A 14804-nucleotide genomic window follows, 5' to 3' on the forward strand; every position below is an offset into this window, starting at 1 on the left:
AGTGTGGTAAAATCCGAAAACGTGGTAAAAAAAAAATCGGACGAGGGCTTTTCTTTTTCCGGATGGCTTTTGTAAATCGTTGGTTGCGTTTAGGGCGGGCGGGTCAATTGGTAAAATCGGTTGGGTTCAGGGAAGGAGGAGGGTGGGTCGGCTGGCCGATTGGCCGGTCGCCCAGTCAATCATTCAGCCAGTTGGACAGACAGACAGACGTTCGTTCGACAGCGGCCTCTGGTGGGTTTAAAAATAAAGCGTGACCAACATTTTGAATCCAGAGTTCGATCCTCTCTCTAAGTGGAGAGTCTCAGTTCTCAGAAACGCAGCGTGACTTTTGGTGAGATTCTGTCAGAGTTGTGCAGAGGTTTGATATCTATATGCGAGATGAGCTCCAGAGTATATATATGCTGACTGGAACAAATACCAGAAACTGTCTGCATTTCTGCAGAGCAATGGCATCTTGATGGCATTTATTAGTGTCTCTTTGGCATTGTTTCTAAAGCAGCAAGAAATCCTCAGATGCATCAGTCTGGATAGGCGGTGTCAATTTCAGATACGAATGCATTGGAAGCACAATGAATAAATAAAGAAATGTGACGGGTAAAGAATATCAATGCAGTGAGGCTGCAGACTTTATGAAAGCTTGCGGTTTCAAATTCAATAATCTCGCCTAATATGACTGAATTTATTTTTCCGGATGAATGCTTTATCGGACTTACGTTGGCTCAGGAAATTGAATTATATGGGACAGTAATGTATTATGATGAAATGTGAGAATTCATGCTGTAACAAATGATTCCTACATCAAATTTGGAGAGTAAATAGGCAACATTATTAGAGTAATTTGAACCACACAAGCTATTTAAAAGATTTTAAGAAGATAAACAGTACTGTGCTAAAGTGAGAAATGATCGTGCCCAACTGAGCCTGGTTCTCTCGAGGTTTTTTAATTCTTCACTTTCGCCAATTGGTGAAGTTTTTTTCCTCGCCGCTGTCGCCACTAGCTTGCATGGTTTGGGATCTGTAGAGCTGCTCTTCTGGATTACTCTTCAGTGTTTGGACTCTCAGTAGTGATTATTAAACCTCGCTGAACTGAGCTAAACTGAACTTAAACACAGTAAATTGAAACGGCGTAGTTCAGTTTTCAATGATCTTCTATGTGAAGCTGCTTTGACACAATCTACATTGTAAAAGCGCTATACAGATAAAGATTAATTGAATTTAATTGAATTAAAGTTTTAGGCCAACATTAAATCTGTTGTTTTACTGATGGTATAATAGATATATGTGACCATTTACCACCAAACCAGTCATAAGTGTTTATTTTTGTAAAGTTGAAATTTATACAGAGTGAATGAATTATCTTTGAGTTGATGTATGGTTTGTTACGATAGGAGTTAGGTTGGAGAGAGGCATGCGAAAGCAATGCTGGAAAGAGGCTGTTTGTGCTGGTTTGAGCTGCATTTATACCAGTGTTGTTAGCAATATTGTCTGAATTGGCGGTATTGTGAATGCTGAAAAGTACAAATAGGTTTTAATCCATAATGCCATTTCTTCTGGAAAGGACTACAGTGGTAATAGTTTTAATTTCCAGCATGAAAATGATTCGCTATTTGCAGTGAAATCCTATTTGGAGAAAGAAAACGGCTGATGAAACAGTCATGAAATGGCCACCACAGGGTCCAGACCTAAATATTGGAAAAGCTGCATGACTTCAGCTGGACAGAAAAAAAAAATATATGAGACTCTAAACCTAAAGAAGAACTCTGGAAAGTGATGATGATCTGCTAATTGCTGTGAAATCTTATTTGAGAAATGAAAACGGCTGATGAAACACAGACAGTCATGAAATGGCCACCACAGATTTCAGACCTGAATATTATAGAGGCTGCATGAGATCACCTGGGCAGAAAAAACAATGAGACTCTAAACCTAAAGAAGAACTCTGAAAAGTTTTAATGATTGCTAATTGCTATGAAGTCTTATTTGGAGAAAGAAAATGGCTGATAAATCACAGACAGTCATGACATGGCCTCCACAGGGTCCATTCCTGAATATTGTAGAGGCTGCATTAGATCAGCTGGACAGAAAAAATATATGAGACTCTAAACCTAAAGAAGAACTCTGAAAAGTGTTTACACAGCACATTATTTCAGAAAATGTCAAGATTAGAATAAATCAGGAAAGCCACATTAAACAAAGACTGGTAACAAAGCTGGTATAGTGCTTAGGACTTTCACACAGTACTGTAAATATTTATTTTATTTTATTTAAAAGCAGTAATGCATGACTGCGAGGCAAACTGAGAGAAATATTATTTAATATATTACAAGGTCAATGGTACATAAACAACTACTGTCTTGGAAAGGTGATCAGATGGAATAATATCCGAATAATATTTTGGGATCTGAAAGTGTTCCAGATTAGGGCTGCGCAATATATCGCTACAGTATTGCTATCGTGATAATAATATATGTAACATATGTAGCTAATAAAAATCGCATTTTACTAGGGAAAATTTATATTGTAAGAAATATTGTTATTGCAATGCTCAACATTTTTTATATTTTTATTTATTTTTATTTTGTTTATTATTTATTTTTATTTATTTTATTATTTTAAATAATTTATTTATTATTATTATTATTATTATTATTATTATTATTATTATTATTATTATTATTAAATATGTAATATATAAAAAGTCAATTGTATTCTTTTAGAAATTATGCACCCCAGTCCTATGGTTAAACCTGGAGGGATTGTATATCAAATTTGATGTCTGTATAATATTTTATTATATTAAATTGCATTATTTGTTTTGTGTTATAGAGCATTTGCTTAATCGGGTCAGTAAGAGACTATTAACTAAATCTTTTCCTTTTTTATTATACAAATGTGTTATTAAACTGCCATTCTAAATACTCGTCTGAAATAAAGTAAAAAAAGATATAATAATAATAATAATAATAATAATAATAATCATGTAGAGATGTTAATATTCTAGAGATTCCTTGAACCAGTGGGAAATATTTTGTACTATTTTCTAATGTTCACTAATAATGTTATCAAGCATTTTACATTAAAAAAATCATAAATATATTAATAATTTGACCTTTTTTCAGTGCTGTTTTTGACCCCTCATCAGAACACTCTTTGAATGAACATGGCAGACTGTAGAGGCGGGGCTTATCCACCCTATTACATCATAAAGTAGAACATTCCATTTTCTGTCATTTTGGCAAGCAGTTTTTAATATAAGCTGTGTTTAGAGTAACAACAAATGTTTAGAGCTCTGATACAAACATGATGCGTATATAGTACTGTGTCCTCTTACATGTAAAACGATCAGGGAAAATTTGGCTTATTTCATGACTCCTTCAAAATTTCAAATGGGGCTTAAATAGGGTGATAATTATTGTTTTTGTTTTATCACCCATCACTATTTGGAACACAGGCCTGAGAAGAGATTTGTTTGGTAAATATTCGGAGATTTTATATGCAGCAGCTAATTGAATTTGGTCAGGGAAGAGAAAGTATCCCTGGTAATGATCTATCCATGAACGGCTTCAAAAGCAGAGGCGATAAAGTTTAGAGAGAAGACAGTCAGAACTTTGTGTGCCGGATCATTTCACTTTTCTGCTGGGGGAAATAAATGAAAGTGTGACTGCATGTAATTCTTTAGGACACTCAGATTTAAATAGGGAATGAAATATAATATGGAATAATCTGTCTTCCTTGTGCCATTTATCTGAGGGAAAAGACTTCTCAAATTAGAGAAATTTTGGGCGGGACCAATGGAATTGATTAGATCGTTATAGTTAGCTATTGGTGGATCTCATGTGATTGACAGCTTAACCCTGCCCTCAAGAATGACTTTGAACGAGCAACATGTCTGCAGCTAATGTGCACATTTCACCTTAATTGCATCTAACACACAATTTCAATTATACAATAATTAAACTCAAGCTAAAAATCCACGTGAGTAAACTAGAGCCAGTGATGCAGTGTGAACCCAGAATAAACACTATACTATACAAAACTCACTTTCCTTCAGCATAGTCCCTGATTTTTCAGGGGTCGCCACTGTGGAATGAACCACCAATTCCTCTGGCATTATGTATGGTCTTCCATCCACATACTGTACTAATATCTACTGTAACAGGCATGATCTCTACAGTTTGCTTACTGTATGTCTTTGTTTCAGCTCGGGACATCCAGGCTTGGGAGTATGTCCCATTAGGTCCATTCCTGGGCAAGAATTTTGGGACCACCATCTCACCCTGGGTCGTTCCCATGGAGGCTCTGATACCCTTTGTTGAGCCCAATCCTGTACAGGTAAGCTGGGGTAATTCTAAGTGTAAGAGATTGAATATTTTGGAAATGAAATGACACTAATGATTCAGAAACTCGTTTGTTACAGCATTTCTGCTGTGGGTTTAATGTAACTTGTACAGTTTTTGTTTTAAAATGTGTCAGTAGCAGCCTGTACTGGATATTTTGTTCTTACCAGGTTATCCTAAGATAATATTTTAGCATCCGTCTTTTTTACTATAGTTTTTTTTTTTTTTAATTTTAAAACTAGTTTAAATAATTGATTTTAATATTTAAAATTTAGTTAATTCAGCACATGTAAAAATTGAGAATGAGAGACTGATTACGTATAAGGGCGAAATTAAACAGACATTTTTTTTTTTTTCTCAATTAACATTTATGTTTTTATTACAAAAATTAACTTTAAATATGTTATGTTAAAATATATATAATTTTTTTTAGATGGGATAATTCTTGTTTGGGTCAAAATTTGCACTTTGTGCTTTTCATTTATTAATTTGTTCATGCTTTTTTAAAATAAGTAGAGTAGTGCAGTCATATAATATAGTATAGAACAGTGTTTCCCAACCCTGTTCCTGAAGGCACACCATCAGTACACATTTTCAACCTCTCCCTAATCAAACACACCTGAATCAACTTATCATAACATCAGAAGAGACTCCAACACCTGAAGTTAATGGGTCAGAAAAGGGAGACATCCAAAATGTGTACTGTTGGTGTGCCTCCAGGAACAGGGTTGGGAAACACTGGTATAAAAGGCCATAATATGCAGAATATGCAGTTCAATAATCCTGAAAAAATGATCACAGCAACTGTTTTTCACAATGATTATAATAATACAAAAATATAAGAATTTTAATTATTATTCAGCATCAAATCAGCATATTTGAATTATTTCTGAAGGATCACTTCAGACTGATGCTGAAAATTCAATAAAAAAATAAAATATAGTTTAAAATAAATAAGAAAAAGAATTAGTCATTTGAAATCATTTTTTGTTTTAGTCAACTGATATAACCCCATACATTTTATTTAAAATTTCTCTTTAACTCTCTAAATTTTTTTGTAGAAGAGGTAGTTCTTCTTGTTTGGGTCAAAATTTGCAACGAGTGTTTGATTTTGTTCATGCTTTTATAAAAATTAGTAAACTAGTGCAGTCATATAATACAGGCTGTAATATGGAAATAACTTTGGGATTATTGGCTCTAGCAATGTCAGAGTGACAAAATAATCTTTAGAATAATTAATATCTTTTGACCATTGAGACACATTAAGGTCAAAGAAGTGTTATTTTACATAAAATCGATCCACCAAAAAACAAAGCAACTGCTTTTAACAGTGATGATAATAAAAAACTAATTATTCAGCATCAAATCAGCCATTGACTCAAGGATCACTTATTAAGACTGATGCTGAAAATTTAGCTTTGCATCACGGAAATAAAATATAGTTTAAAATATATTTAAAAAAAGAAAATAGTCATTTGAAATTGTACATATATTTGACCATTTTTACAGTAATGTGATCAAATAATAACATTTAAGGTGAGCAAAAGAGGATTGTCTCAAAAACGTTCAATACTCTCACTAACTTTTAACTGTGGTGGGATGTTTTAATCCACTCTGGGCTGATTTTGAGTCTTCATTTGGCCACAACTTTCTCTGTATTTCAGCAAATGGAATGATTTTTAAATGAAATCCTATTTTGACACATATTTGGGGAAAATGCTTTGACATTTTTAATAAATTCAACAATACACTCTGGGCAAATTGACTACCCTTTCATTATGTTGGGGGCTGTTTTTGCCCCAATGACTTCCATTATAATGACATTTTCAATTGCAAAGCCATGACACCATATAATCATGCATTCTTGATTGTTGCTGGTTTTCCCTGTTGGGAAGAGGTAAGAGTTGTAATTTTAACTGTTGATCATTAGTTGCACTGCAAAAAAAAAGCTTCGTTTCTGGCTTAAAATTATATGATAATACAGAGTACTGTGTGCGTGCGTGCGTGCGTGCGTGCGTGCATGAGAGACCTTTGCGCACTTGCTTTGGTATGTTTGAGAAAATAAAAAAATAGCAGCTTGGCTCTCAGAACACAGTAAACATAGTAAGTGTACTTATGCACATGCACACTATAATTTGTTGGTTTACTCCATAGAAATGTCATATACAGATCTGAAACTTTTTTGCACAGGCCTATCTGAAGGGTTTATTGTGCCAACTGAGGATTGACAGTTAAACGAAAAATAAAAAAGTTCCCATCAGGGAAAAACACCATGATTATTTGGTGTCATGGCTTTGCAATCAAGAAACTATAATGGAAATCAATGGGACAAAAACAGGCACTAACATAAGGAAAGGCCAGTCAATTAAATCAGTACACAAGGGTTAAACCAGTCTGTATTATGTAGACATCTTAAAAGTGACAGATTAGGATTTTGTACATTGGCAAAGGCCCTTCTTCCACCAAAAATGACTGGCGTCTTTAAAAATGCTGTGTAATTATGCCTAGCTTTGGCAACAGCTCTCTGATGCCATTACAGGCTGCCTAAATAGACTTCAGACAAAGTACTCGATTAGCACCCCGGGAATGCCCATTGCAGACACATTATCTTTAAAAATGATGGTCTTAGTTTGAATTTATTCAGCTTTACAGTCCTGTTTCAGCTCTATGGGATGATACTTCATCACTGCAGACAGCAGAGTGCAGACTTTGCATATAAGCGTGAAATGAGACGTGCTAAAGTTCGTTCTCTCTATATGCAGCACTCTGAGCGAATGAGGCGAATACACATCTTTATTCTCCTTTGTGCATTCATTTGTCAGATCAGTGACTCTCAAATGGTGGGTCGCCGCCCAAAAATGACCAGCAGGTCTGTGTTTTTATGCTAATGAGATTTTTATTTTAATGTTTTTGGTCAGCAAATGGATACTACACCGTAAAAAATATCTGTTAATAAAGTGTTATCTTTGATTTTACGCTTGTGAATTGGATTATGGGAGGTTAATCTCTGCTCTCTTGACTCTTTATGTTGAAAATTATAATCTACAAGTTTAACAAAGTGACTTTAATTGACATTTTAGTAGTGTAACGTTTCCTTTACTTTAAAATGCTGGGGTGCCAGACAGTATGTCACTGTCAAAAAGTTCAAACAATATAACCAGGAAACCTTACAAAGGCCTGTTAAACTGCTGTTCATACCAAGCGGCAACCTCCTGCTCTCCCTCGGGAATCCAATACGTAAGTAACTGAAACTGCAATTCATCAAAATTCCGCTAGTCCTGGCTCCATAATAAAGCAAATTTCTATTAAGCGCACTGTTAGAATGGCCAACTTTACAGCAGAAAAAAAAGGTGTTTACAGCCTGGTACAAAGAACGATTTTGGGTCATATAGCTATTATTACCCTTCATGACAACTGTGAGGGGGGTGAATTTTTTTATAACTCATCCATTTCCTTTATATTAGGTTATATTAAGTTTGCATAATTAAGAGCGTGGCCACTTGAGTGACAGCTAGGTCTCGCTGGTCGCCGTCACTTCACCTCAGCTGAATCCGGCAGATTAGCCACTGATCTCGGCATATTCATCGTATTTTTGTGTTGTTTTATGTGGCTTTACACAGTCAGCTGCCTTTTGGACTTATTTCTTACAATTATCAGATGATATGGGATGCTGTGTGCACTTAATTGTGCTCACAAACCATTCATGTGGCCTCCGTTTGCCATGTGAGTAAAGTTATATACTTATACACCATCTCTATAAATGTATTTGTTTTATTTAAGATCATTTATCATTAATATTTTTCTTTAGACCCGTAATGCCCTCCAGAATCTGACAGATTGATTAGCTGTAGGCTCTAGAACAGTCATATGAAGCGTTATCATACATTGTTATGCCTGGATTTCATCAATAGTCTTGCATTTACTAACACGCACTATATCTGAAGTGTTTGGGAGTAATTCGCGGTTTCCTCCTGTTGAAAAACGTCATAAGAACAATGTTTAGTGGCTCTGTGTATTACTACAGTGTTTTTAAAAGTCTAAACACTTTATTGATATAGTGTACAGCCAAGAAATAGAGTATTAAGCGTTTCTCCCAAAGTAAAGTCTGTCTGCCAGGTCTAAGCAAAGTGCCAGCAGGTGTCTGTAGCTCCGCTCACTCTCCGCCTCTTTGCCCTTGTTTGGTATCCCGCCGTCGGTGCGATGACGCGCCTACTTGTAGCTTCTTTTGCAGTGTTCAGAAACCTATGGGTGGCGTCACGGATACTACGTCCAAATATTTTACAGTCTATGGTTCATACACTCAAAATGGTCAAGCCACAAAAGTACTCTGTCTTGACATCAACACCAAAAATCGTTCAATTATACCACAGTTCGAAAAGTTCCTGTAGGAGAAGGAGAAAAAAACAAAGTGCAAGTCAGAATCAACAGTCACAGTCATTAGCTGGTTTACTCACGAATCCTCGTTGAAGGTTGGGGCTTTGCGGTTCAAGACTGAAGCTTTGCAGTGCTGGCAGTAGAGGCTTTGCGGTTCTCACACAAGTTGAAGCGCTGTAATGCTGTAGATGCTTTGCGGTTCTCACATTAGTTATAGCGCTAAAATGCAGTAGATGCTTTGCCGTTCTCACTTTAGTTGTAGTTTCAAATAATATAATGTATTAGAAATAATAAATAGAGAAAGAAGTCTGTAAAATAACAGTAAATGTTCTGGCAGATTATTATAAGGATTTTGTAGCGTAAAATAAAACACCAACCCAGACAATACATCACTGCAAACTATTACAAATGTTCATAAAAGTCACTTTTTGAAAAAATTTCAAGGTTAAAAGTTCAAAACTATAAATAAACTGGGAAAAATAAAAACATTAATCACAAAATACGGAAAACTGCTAATTTACGGCTATTTTTTTACAGTGTGGGTAAACAGAAATGCATTAATTGGAAGAATTTAATAATGTTTGAATGCTAGAATATAAAATAAAATATTTAATAAATTAATTTTAAATGTGTAAATTAAACTAATTAATAAATTAAGATCCCACAATTTAAAATGGAGCGCTGGTGAATATTGATACTAAAATTATTGCGTAAAATAAAGTCCACATTTTTATGCATTTTAAATCAGTAAAATAAATGTGAAATAAAATACAAATAAATAATCAAATAAAACCAGTTTAGCTTTTATATGGTTTTATTTTTTTCGTTTGTCACCGTAATTTCTTGGGGAAAAGTCAAATTTATATTGGTTTGAAAAGAAAAACAAAAAAAGTATATCACATTTATGTATCAAAAGTGCTGTACGTTTTTGGCTCTTCTAAAGCTTACAAATACCATAATATGTTTGCAGATATTTAACAAACATGTTACATGAACATTATTATTGTTTATCTGAAAAACAATGCTGAGGACAGATATTCTGCTTTGTCTTTGTTTTGATTCCTTTAACCAACCCAATGCCAGTTTAGCCAATTATATTTCAGCACATCGCTGGTTGCCTTATTTGAAAACCGCATATTCTTTCATTAATTAATTTTTCCATTCATTTATTCGTTCCTTCATTCATTCATTCATTCATAAAGGCTGTCAAAGCATGCGTCTATGGCGGTGGACAGTAGCAGCCTCCGAAATGAGATGCAGATTCAGAGATCCACATGAGGTGGTTATTAATTAGCAAATAATATAAATAATGCAAACGTAAACCTTAGGTGAGCAGGTTACATTGTAACCCCGTGTCCTAACAACATGCTACGTGCTGAGATGTGCAATGAAGCAATTTGGCTGTTTGCACCAGACGAAACACAACAGAAATTTAAATACAGCCATTCAGAAGCACAGAATAGTGCACTCACTGCACTCCGATGAAATGGTAAGGTTTGTAATCTTCTCTATTAATACACATTAAACCTCTTTAACATTATTAAATGTGCATGCTGAATCACTGATATGTGTTGGTTTACAACGAGTCACAGAGTTGGTTACACAGAGTCACAGATATAAACTATCTGCTGCTGCTTTCAGTAGTATGGCAATAAATGTGATGTGAAATGCTATTCAAACTCACATTATTAGCATTTAACACTGAATAAAGCACATGAGGTGTACCTGAGGTGATCATTGTCAGTTTTCTGTTGTTGTGTTCTCACATGTGAGAAATATAAAAGCCATTTCTAAAATATACATTTGATAAAATACACTGATGTTGTATTTTGTGATTTTTCAGGACCCTGTGCCTCTTCCATACTTGCGTCATGATGACCCCTACACATTCAACATCAACCTCTTTGTCAGTGTGAAAGGTGTGTGTTGGTGTCTGTAGCATCAGTGTTATTGTGCATATGCGCATATAAAAATGATCACTCGCCATAAGATAAGTATACAAGTAAAATGTGTTATTGGTGATTGTATGAAACAGTATTACTCGCTAGTTCAAGCATAACATTTGAATTAGTTCTAACAGTGACTGAGAATGAAATACGTTTTCCTGTGGCAAAATAGCAGCACTGTGGTTTAATATTTGAACATAAAACAACCACAGTTACTTTACAATTTATTTATTTTTTAATTGTCTTACTGCTGTTATATAATAAGTGTTATTTTTATTATTATGTACACATGAATTATTATTATTATTATTATTATTATTCAGTAATAATACTTTAAAACTTTTCAGTTTAGTCCCTTTATTAATCAGGGGTTGCCAGAGCGGAATAAACCGCTTTATGCAGCGGATGCCCTTCCAGCCGCAACCTAGCACTGGGAAAACATCCATACATACACTCTTGCATTCACACACATACACTACAGCCAATTTAGCTTATTCAATTCACCTAAAGTGCATGTCTTTGGACTTTGGAGGAAACCCATGCCAACAAATGGAGAACATGCAAACTCTACACAGATATGCCAACTGACCCAGCTGAGGCTCGAACCAGCAACCTTCTTGCTATGAGTTGACATCGCTACCCATTGCGCCACCGCAATACCTTACAGTTTAAAAGTGTTAAAAAATATCAATTCAAGTTTTATCATTTAAAAAATATATAAATAACTACCACTGTTTAATAGTATTACAACAAAATATATTTATTAATAAATATGTATAATTTAATTCAATAATGACAATTACCACTGCTGCTATATTATTATTATTATTATTATTATTATTATTATTATTATTATTATTATTATTGTTATTATTATTATTATTATTGTTATGAAACACGTTACAGCTTAATTATGTTAGAGCAATATTTTAGCATTTTTGTTTAAATAATAATAATTGTTGTTTTTGTTGTTATTATTAATTATAATATTATTACTATTCAATGATTTATAGTCTTGTAATACTACAGTGATTTCTTTATCTGTTTGTTTTTATAATTTAAATAAATAATTATAGCAATATTAATAACAATAATGATGATGATGATAATAATAATAATAATGATAAAATTTTATTATTATTATTATTATTAATAATAATAATAATGATGATGAAATTATTATTATTATTATTTATAAATACTATTAATAGTTAATAATTTAATTAATAATAATTTTATTTTTATAATATATAAAACATTTGTAAATATATTGTTTAATTTTATGAAATAATAATAAGTATAAGAGGAAGACGTTTTTATTTAACAGTTCTCATTTTCTATTTCTCATTTGCCCAGGTGAGGGGATGCAAGAAGCCGCCACCATTTGCAAGTCCAATTTTAAGGTAAGAAGTAGTTTTGCATTTGTTTTGCATTTGTTTCAAAAGTAGCAAACCCATACAGACAACTTTCACTGTGTCCCTTTGATTTTGCATGACTTTCCTGGAAACACAGAGCAGGTGAGTTAAAGTGTAAGGGATGGTCAACGGTGTACTTACAGAAATGAATTACAGATCAAATTACATGCATGTATTAAATCAAGCATACGTACAATTTAAAAACATGTATTTACACAATAAGTACATTGCAACAAATGATTAATTTTAGTGCAAGTGCATTTTAGTTAAGGCCACTTAATATATATAGTGGGACCTTATAAAATAAAAAAAATCTGGGAGGGGCAAAAACTTTTTCACGGCACTATATATTTGCCTTGTATGCATCTATAAATGGTCCTGTACAAGTTTAGATTTGCAGCTTTGCACCATTGCTTTATTTGCATAATGCCATTAGTGAATCGAGCATTAAAAACCACACAGACTGTGCACTGCAAATAAACAAAAACCTCTCTCTTTTCCTCTCACTGCCTGCTCTGCATTGGCTCTGGTGAAAAGCCATTTCACTGCAGCAAACCGTGTATAACAGGGTCAAACACAAAGTTTGAGTTGACTTTCGAGAATGCATCATAGATTTATATCTCTCTGGTTTTTGAAATTTTTTTTATTTTTTTTCTTGTGTTGACGAATGGTCAATAAATAGTTTCTCCGCCTTTTCTGGTCAGATGAGAATAATTATACTAAACTGTCATTTTAGTGAGTTTATTAAGTGAACTCATTGTTTATTTTCAGCTAGTTAACATTTCTAATTTGCTATATTTAAATTTTTATTATTATTTTATTAATATTTTATTTATATTTATTTTAGAATATGGCGTTACAGGGGTGCAGTGGGTAGCACGATTGCCTCACAACAAGAAGGTATTTGATTCAAGCCTCCGCTGAGTCAGTTGGCATTTCCGTGTGGAGTTTGCATGTTCTCCCCGTGTTCGTGTGGGTTTCCTCCGGGAGCTCAGTTTCCCCCCCACAGTCCCCACATGCGCTATAGGTGAATTGGGTAAGCTAAATTGTCCGTAGTGTATGTGTGTGTGAATGAGTGTGTATGGATGTTTCCCAGTCATGGGTTGCAGCTGGAAGGGCATCCGCTGCCATAAAACATATGCTGGATAAGTTGGTGGTTCATTCCGCTGTGCTGACTCCTGATTAATAAAGGGACTAAGCCGAAAAGAAAATGAATGAATGAAAATAAATAAATAAATATATATATATATATATATATATATATATATATATATATATATGTGTGTATATGTAATAATAGATAGATAGATAGATAGATAGATAGATAGATAGATAGATAGATAGATAGATAGATAGATAGATAGATAGATAGATAGATAGATAGATAGATAGATAGATAGATAGATAGATAGATAGATAGATAGATAGATAGATAAAATGTAACTCCACTTTTTTTTTATTTACACCCACCAACAAAAATCTCCAACAAATTAGATAGACTATAGTATGGTCTCATGTAAAGAAAGACTCCTGTGCTCTGTTTGTGAATGCCAGCAGCAGCAGTAACCTGTGGTGTGTTTTTCAGCACATGTACTGGTCTATGAAGCAGCAGCTGGCGCATCACACAGTGAACGGCTGCAACGTCAGACCCGGAGACCTGCTGGCATCAGGAACCATCAGTGGACCGGTGCGCAACTCACTGATACACAAACCCAGACCAAATCAACAGTCTAGACATATCTTTTATCTTTGCCATGATGACAGTACATAAAATTAGACAAGATATTTTTCAAGACACCTCTATACAGCTTAAAGTGACATTTAAAGACTAAACTAGATTAATTAGGCAAGTTTGGGTAATTAGGCAAGTCATTGTAAAGCAGTGGTTTGTTCTGTAGACTATCGAAAGTAAATATTGTGTAAAGGGGCTAATAATATTGACCATAAAATGGTTTTTAAAAATGTAAAACTGCCTTTATTCTAGTCGAGATTAAACAAATAAGACTTTCTCCAGAAGAAGAAATATTAAAGGAAATACTGTGAAAATTTACTTGCTCTGTTCAGATCATTTGGGAAATATTTAATAAATCAAAAAGGATTGACAGGAGGGCTAATTACTTTGACTTCAACTGTATGGTGTTTATTGGATCTCTGTATTTGTGTTTCTGCAGGATCCTGAGAGTTTTGGCTCTATGCTGGAGCTCTCCTGGAGGGGAACCAAGACCATCAACCTTGGTGGAGGAGAAACCAGAACCTTCCTGAAGGACGGAGACGAGGTCACTCTCTCAGGTCTGTGTGTTGTTTTTATATCCTGTGAAAACTTTCGGTGCGTTCACACCTGTAGATCGATTCTTTTGTTCTGAAACAGGGGTTCAAATTGTTACAATGTTTGTTTTTATTCTTGGTGTGGTTCACTTTCACATGGCAAAGTTTCTAAACAGACCAAAACAGTTCAAACAGAGCACGTGCTGTCAACGTCTGTCAACTGAATCAATCAATCTATTAAAATATACATTGGCTAGAAGTAACAGATGAAGCGAGACTGCAGTAAGATCATGAAGCAGATCAATGTTGATCTTTCTTTTATGGTGTCAGTGCAGAAATGAACTAAACAACAGGCCTAATACAAAATGTTAAAAGATTAAAATATTATTCATGTATATTTTTCTTTATTTCTTTCTTTCTTTCTGTCTGTCTTTCTTTCTTTCTTTCTTTCTTTCTTTCTTTCTTTC

The 14804-nt window shown here is 34.1% G+C and overlaps 1 protein-coding gene across 1 annotated transcript in view; it reads left to right on the forward strand.

Moving 5' to 3' along the window:
* Nucleotides 1–14804, forward strand: part of fah (fumarylacetoacetate hydrolase (fumarylacetoacetase)) — a 44723-nt gene that overhangs the window by 28384 nt on the left and 1535 nt on the right. Inside the window, exons 9-13 of the mRNA XM_056462602.1 lie at nucleotides 4202–4332; nucleotides 10555–10630; nucleotides 12014–12060; nucleotides 13658–13759; nucleotides 14244–14398. Of these exons, the coding sequence (XP_056318577.1) occupies nucleotides 4202–4332; nucleotides 10555–10630; nucleotides 12014–12060; nucleotides 13658–13759; nucleotides 14244–14398 (511 nt within the window). The remainder of the gene's footprint in view (nucleotides 1–4201; nucleotides 4333–10554; nucleotides 10631–12013; nucleotides 12061–13657; nucleotides 13760–14243; nucleotides 14399–14804) is intronic.

This window comes from Danio aesculapii, chromosome 7, assembly GCF_903798145.1.
Source record: "Danio aesculapii chromosome 7, fDanAes4.1, whole genome shotgun sequence".
Classification (NCBI taxonomy): domain Eukaryota; kingdom Metazoa; phylum Chordata; class Actinopteri; order Cypriniformes; family Danionidae; genus Danio; species Danio aesculapii.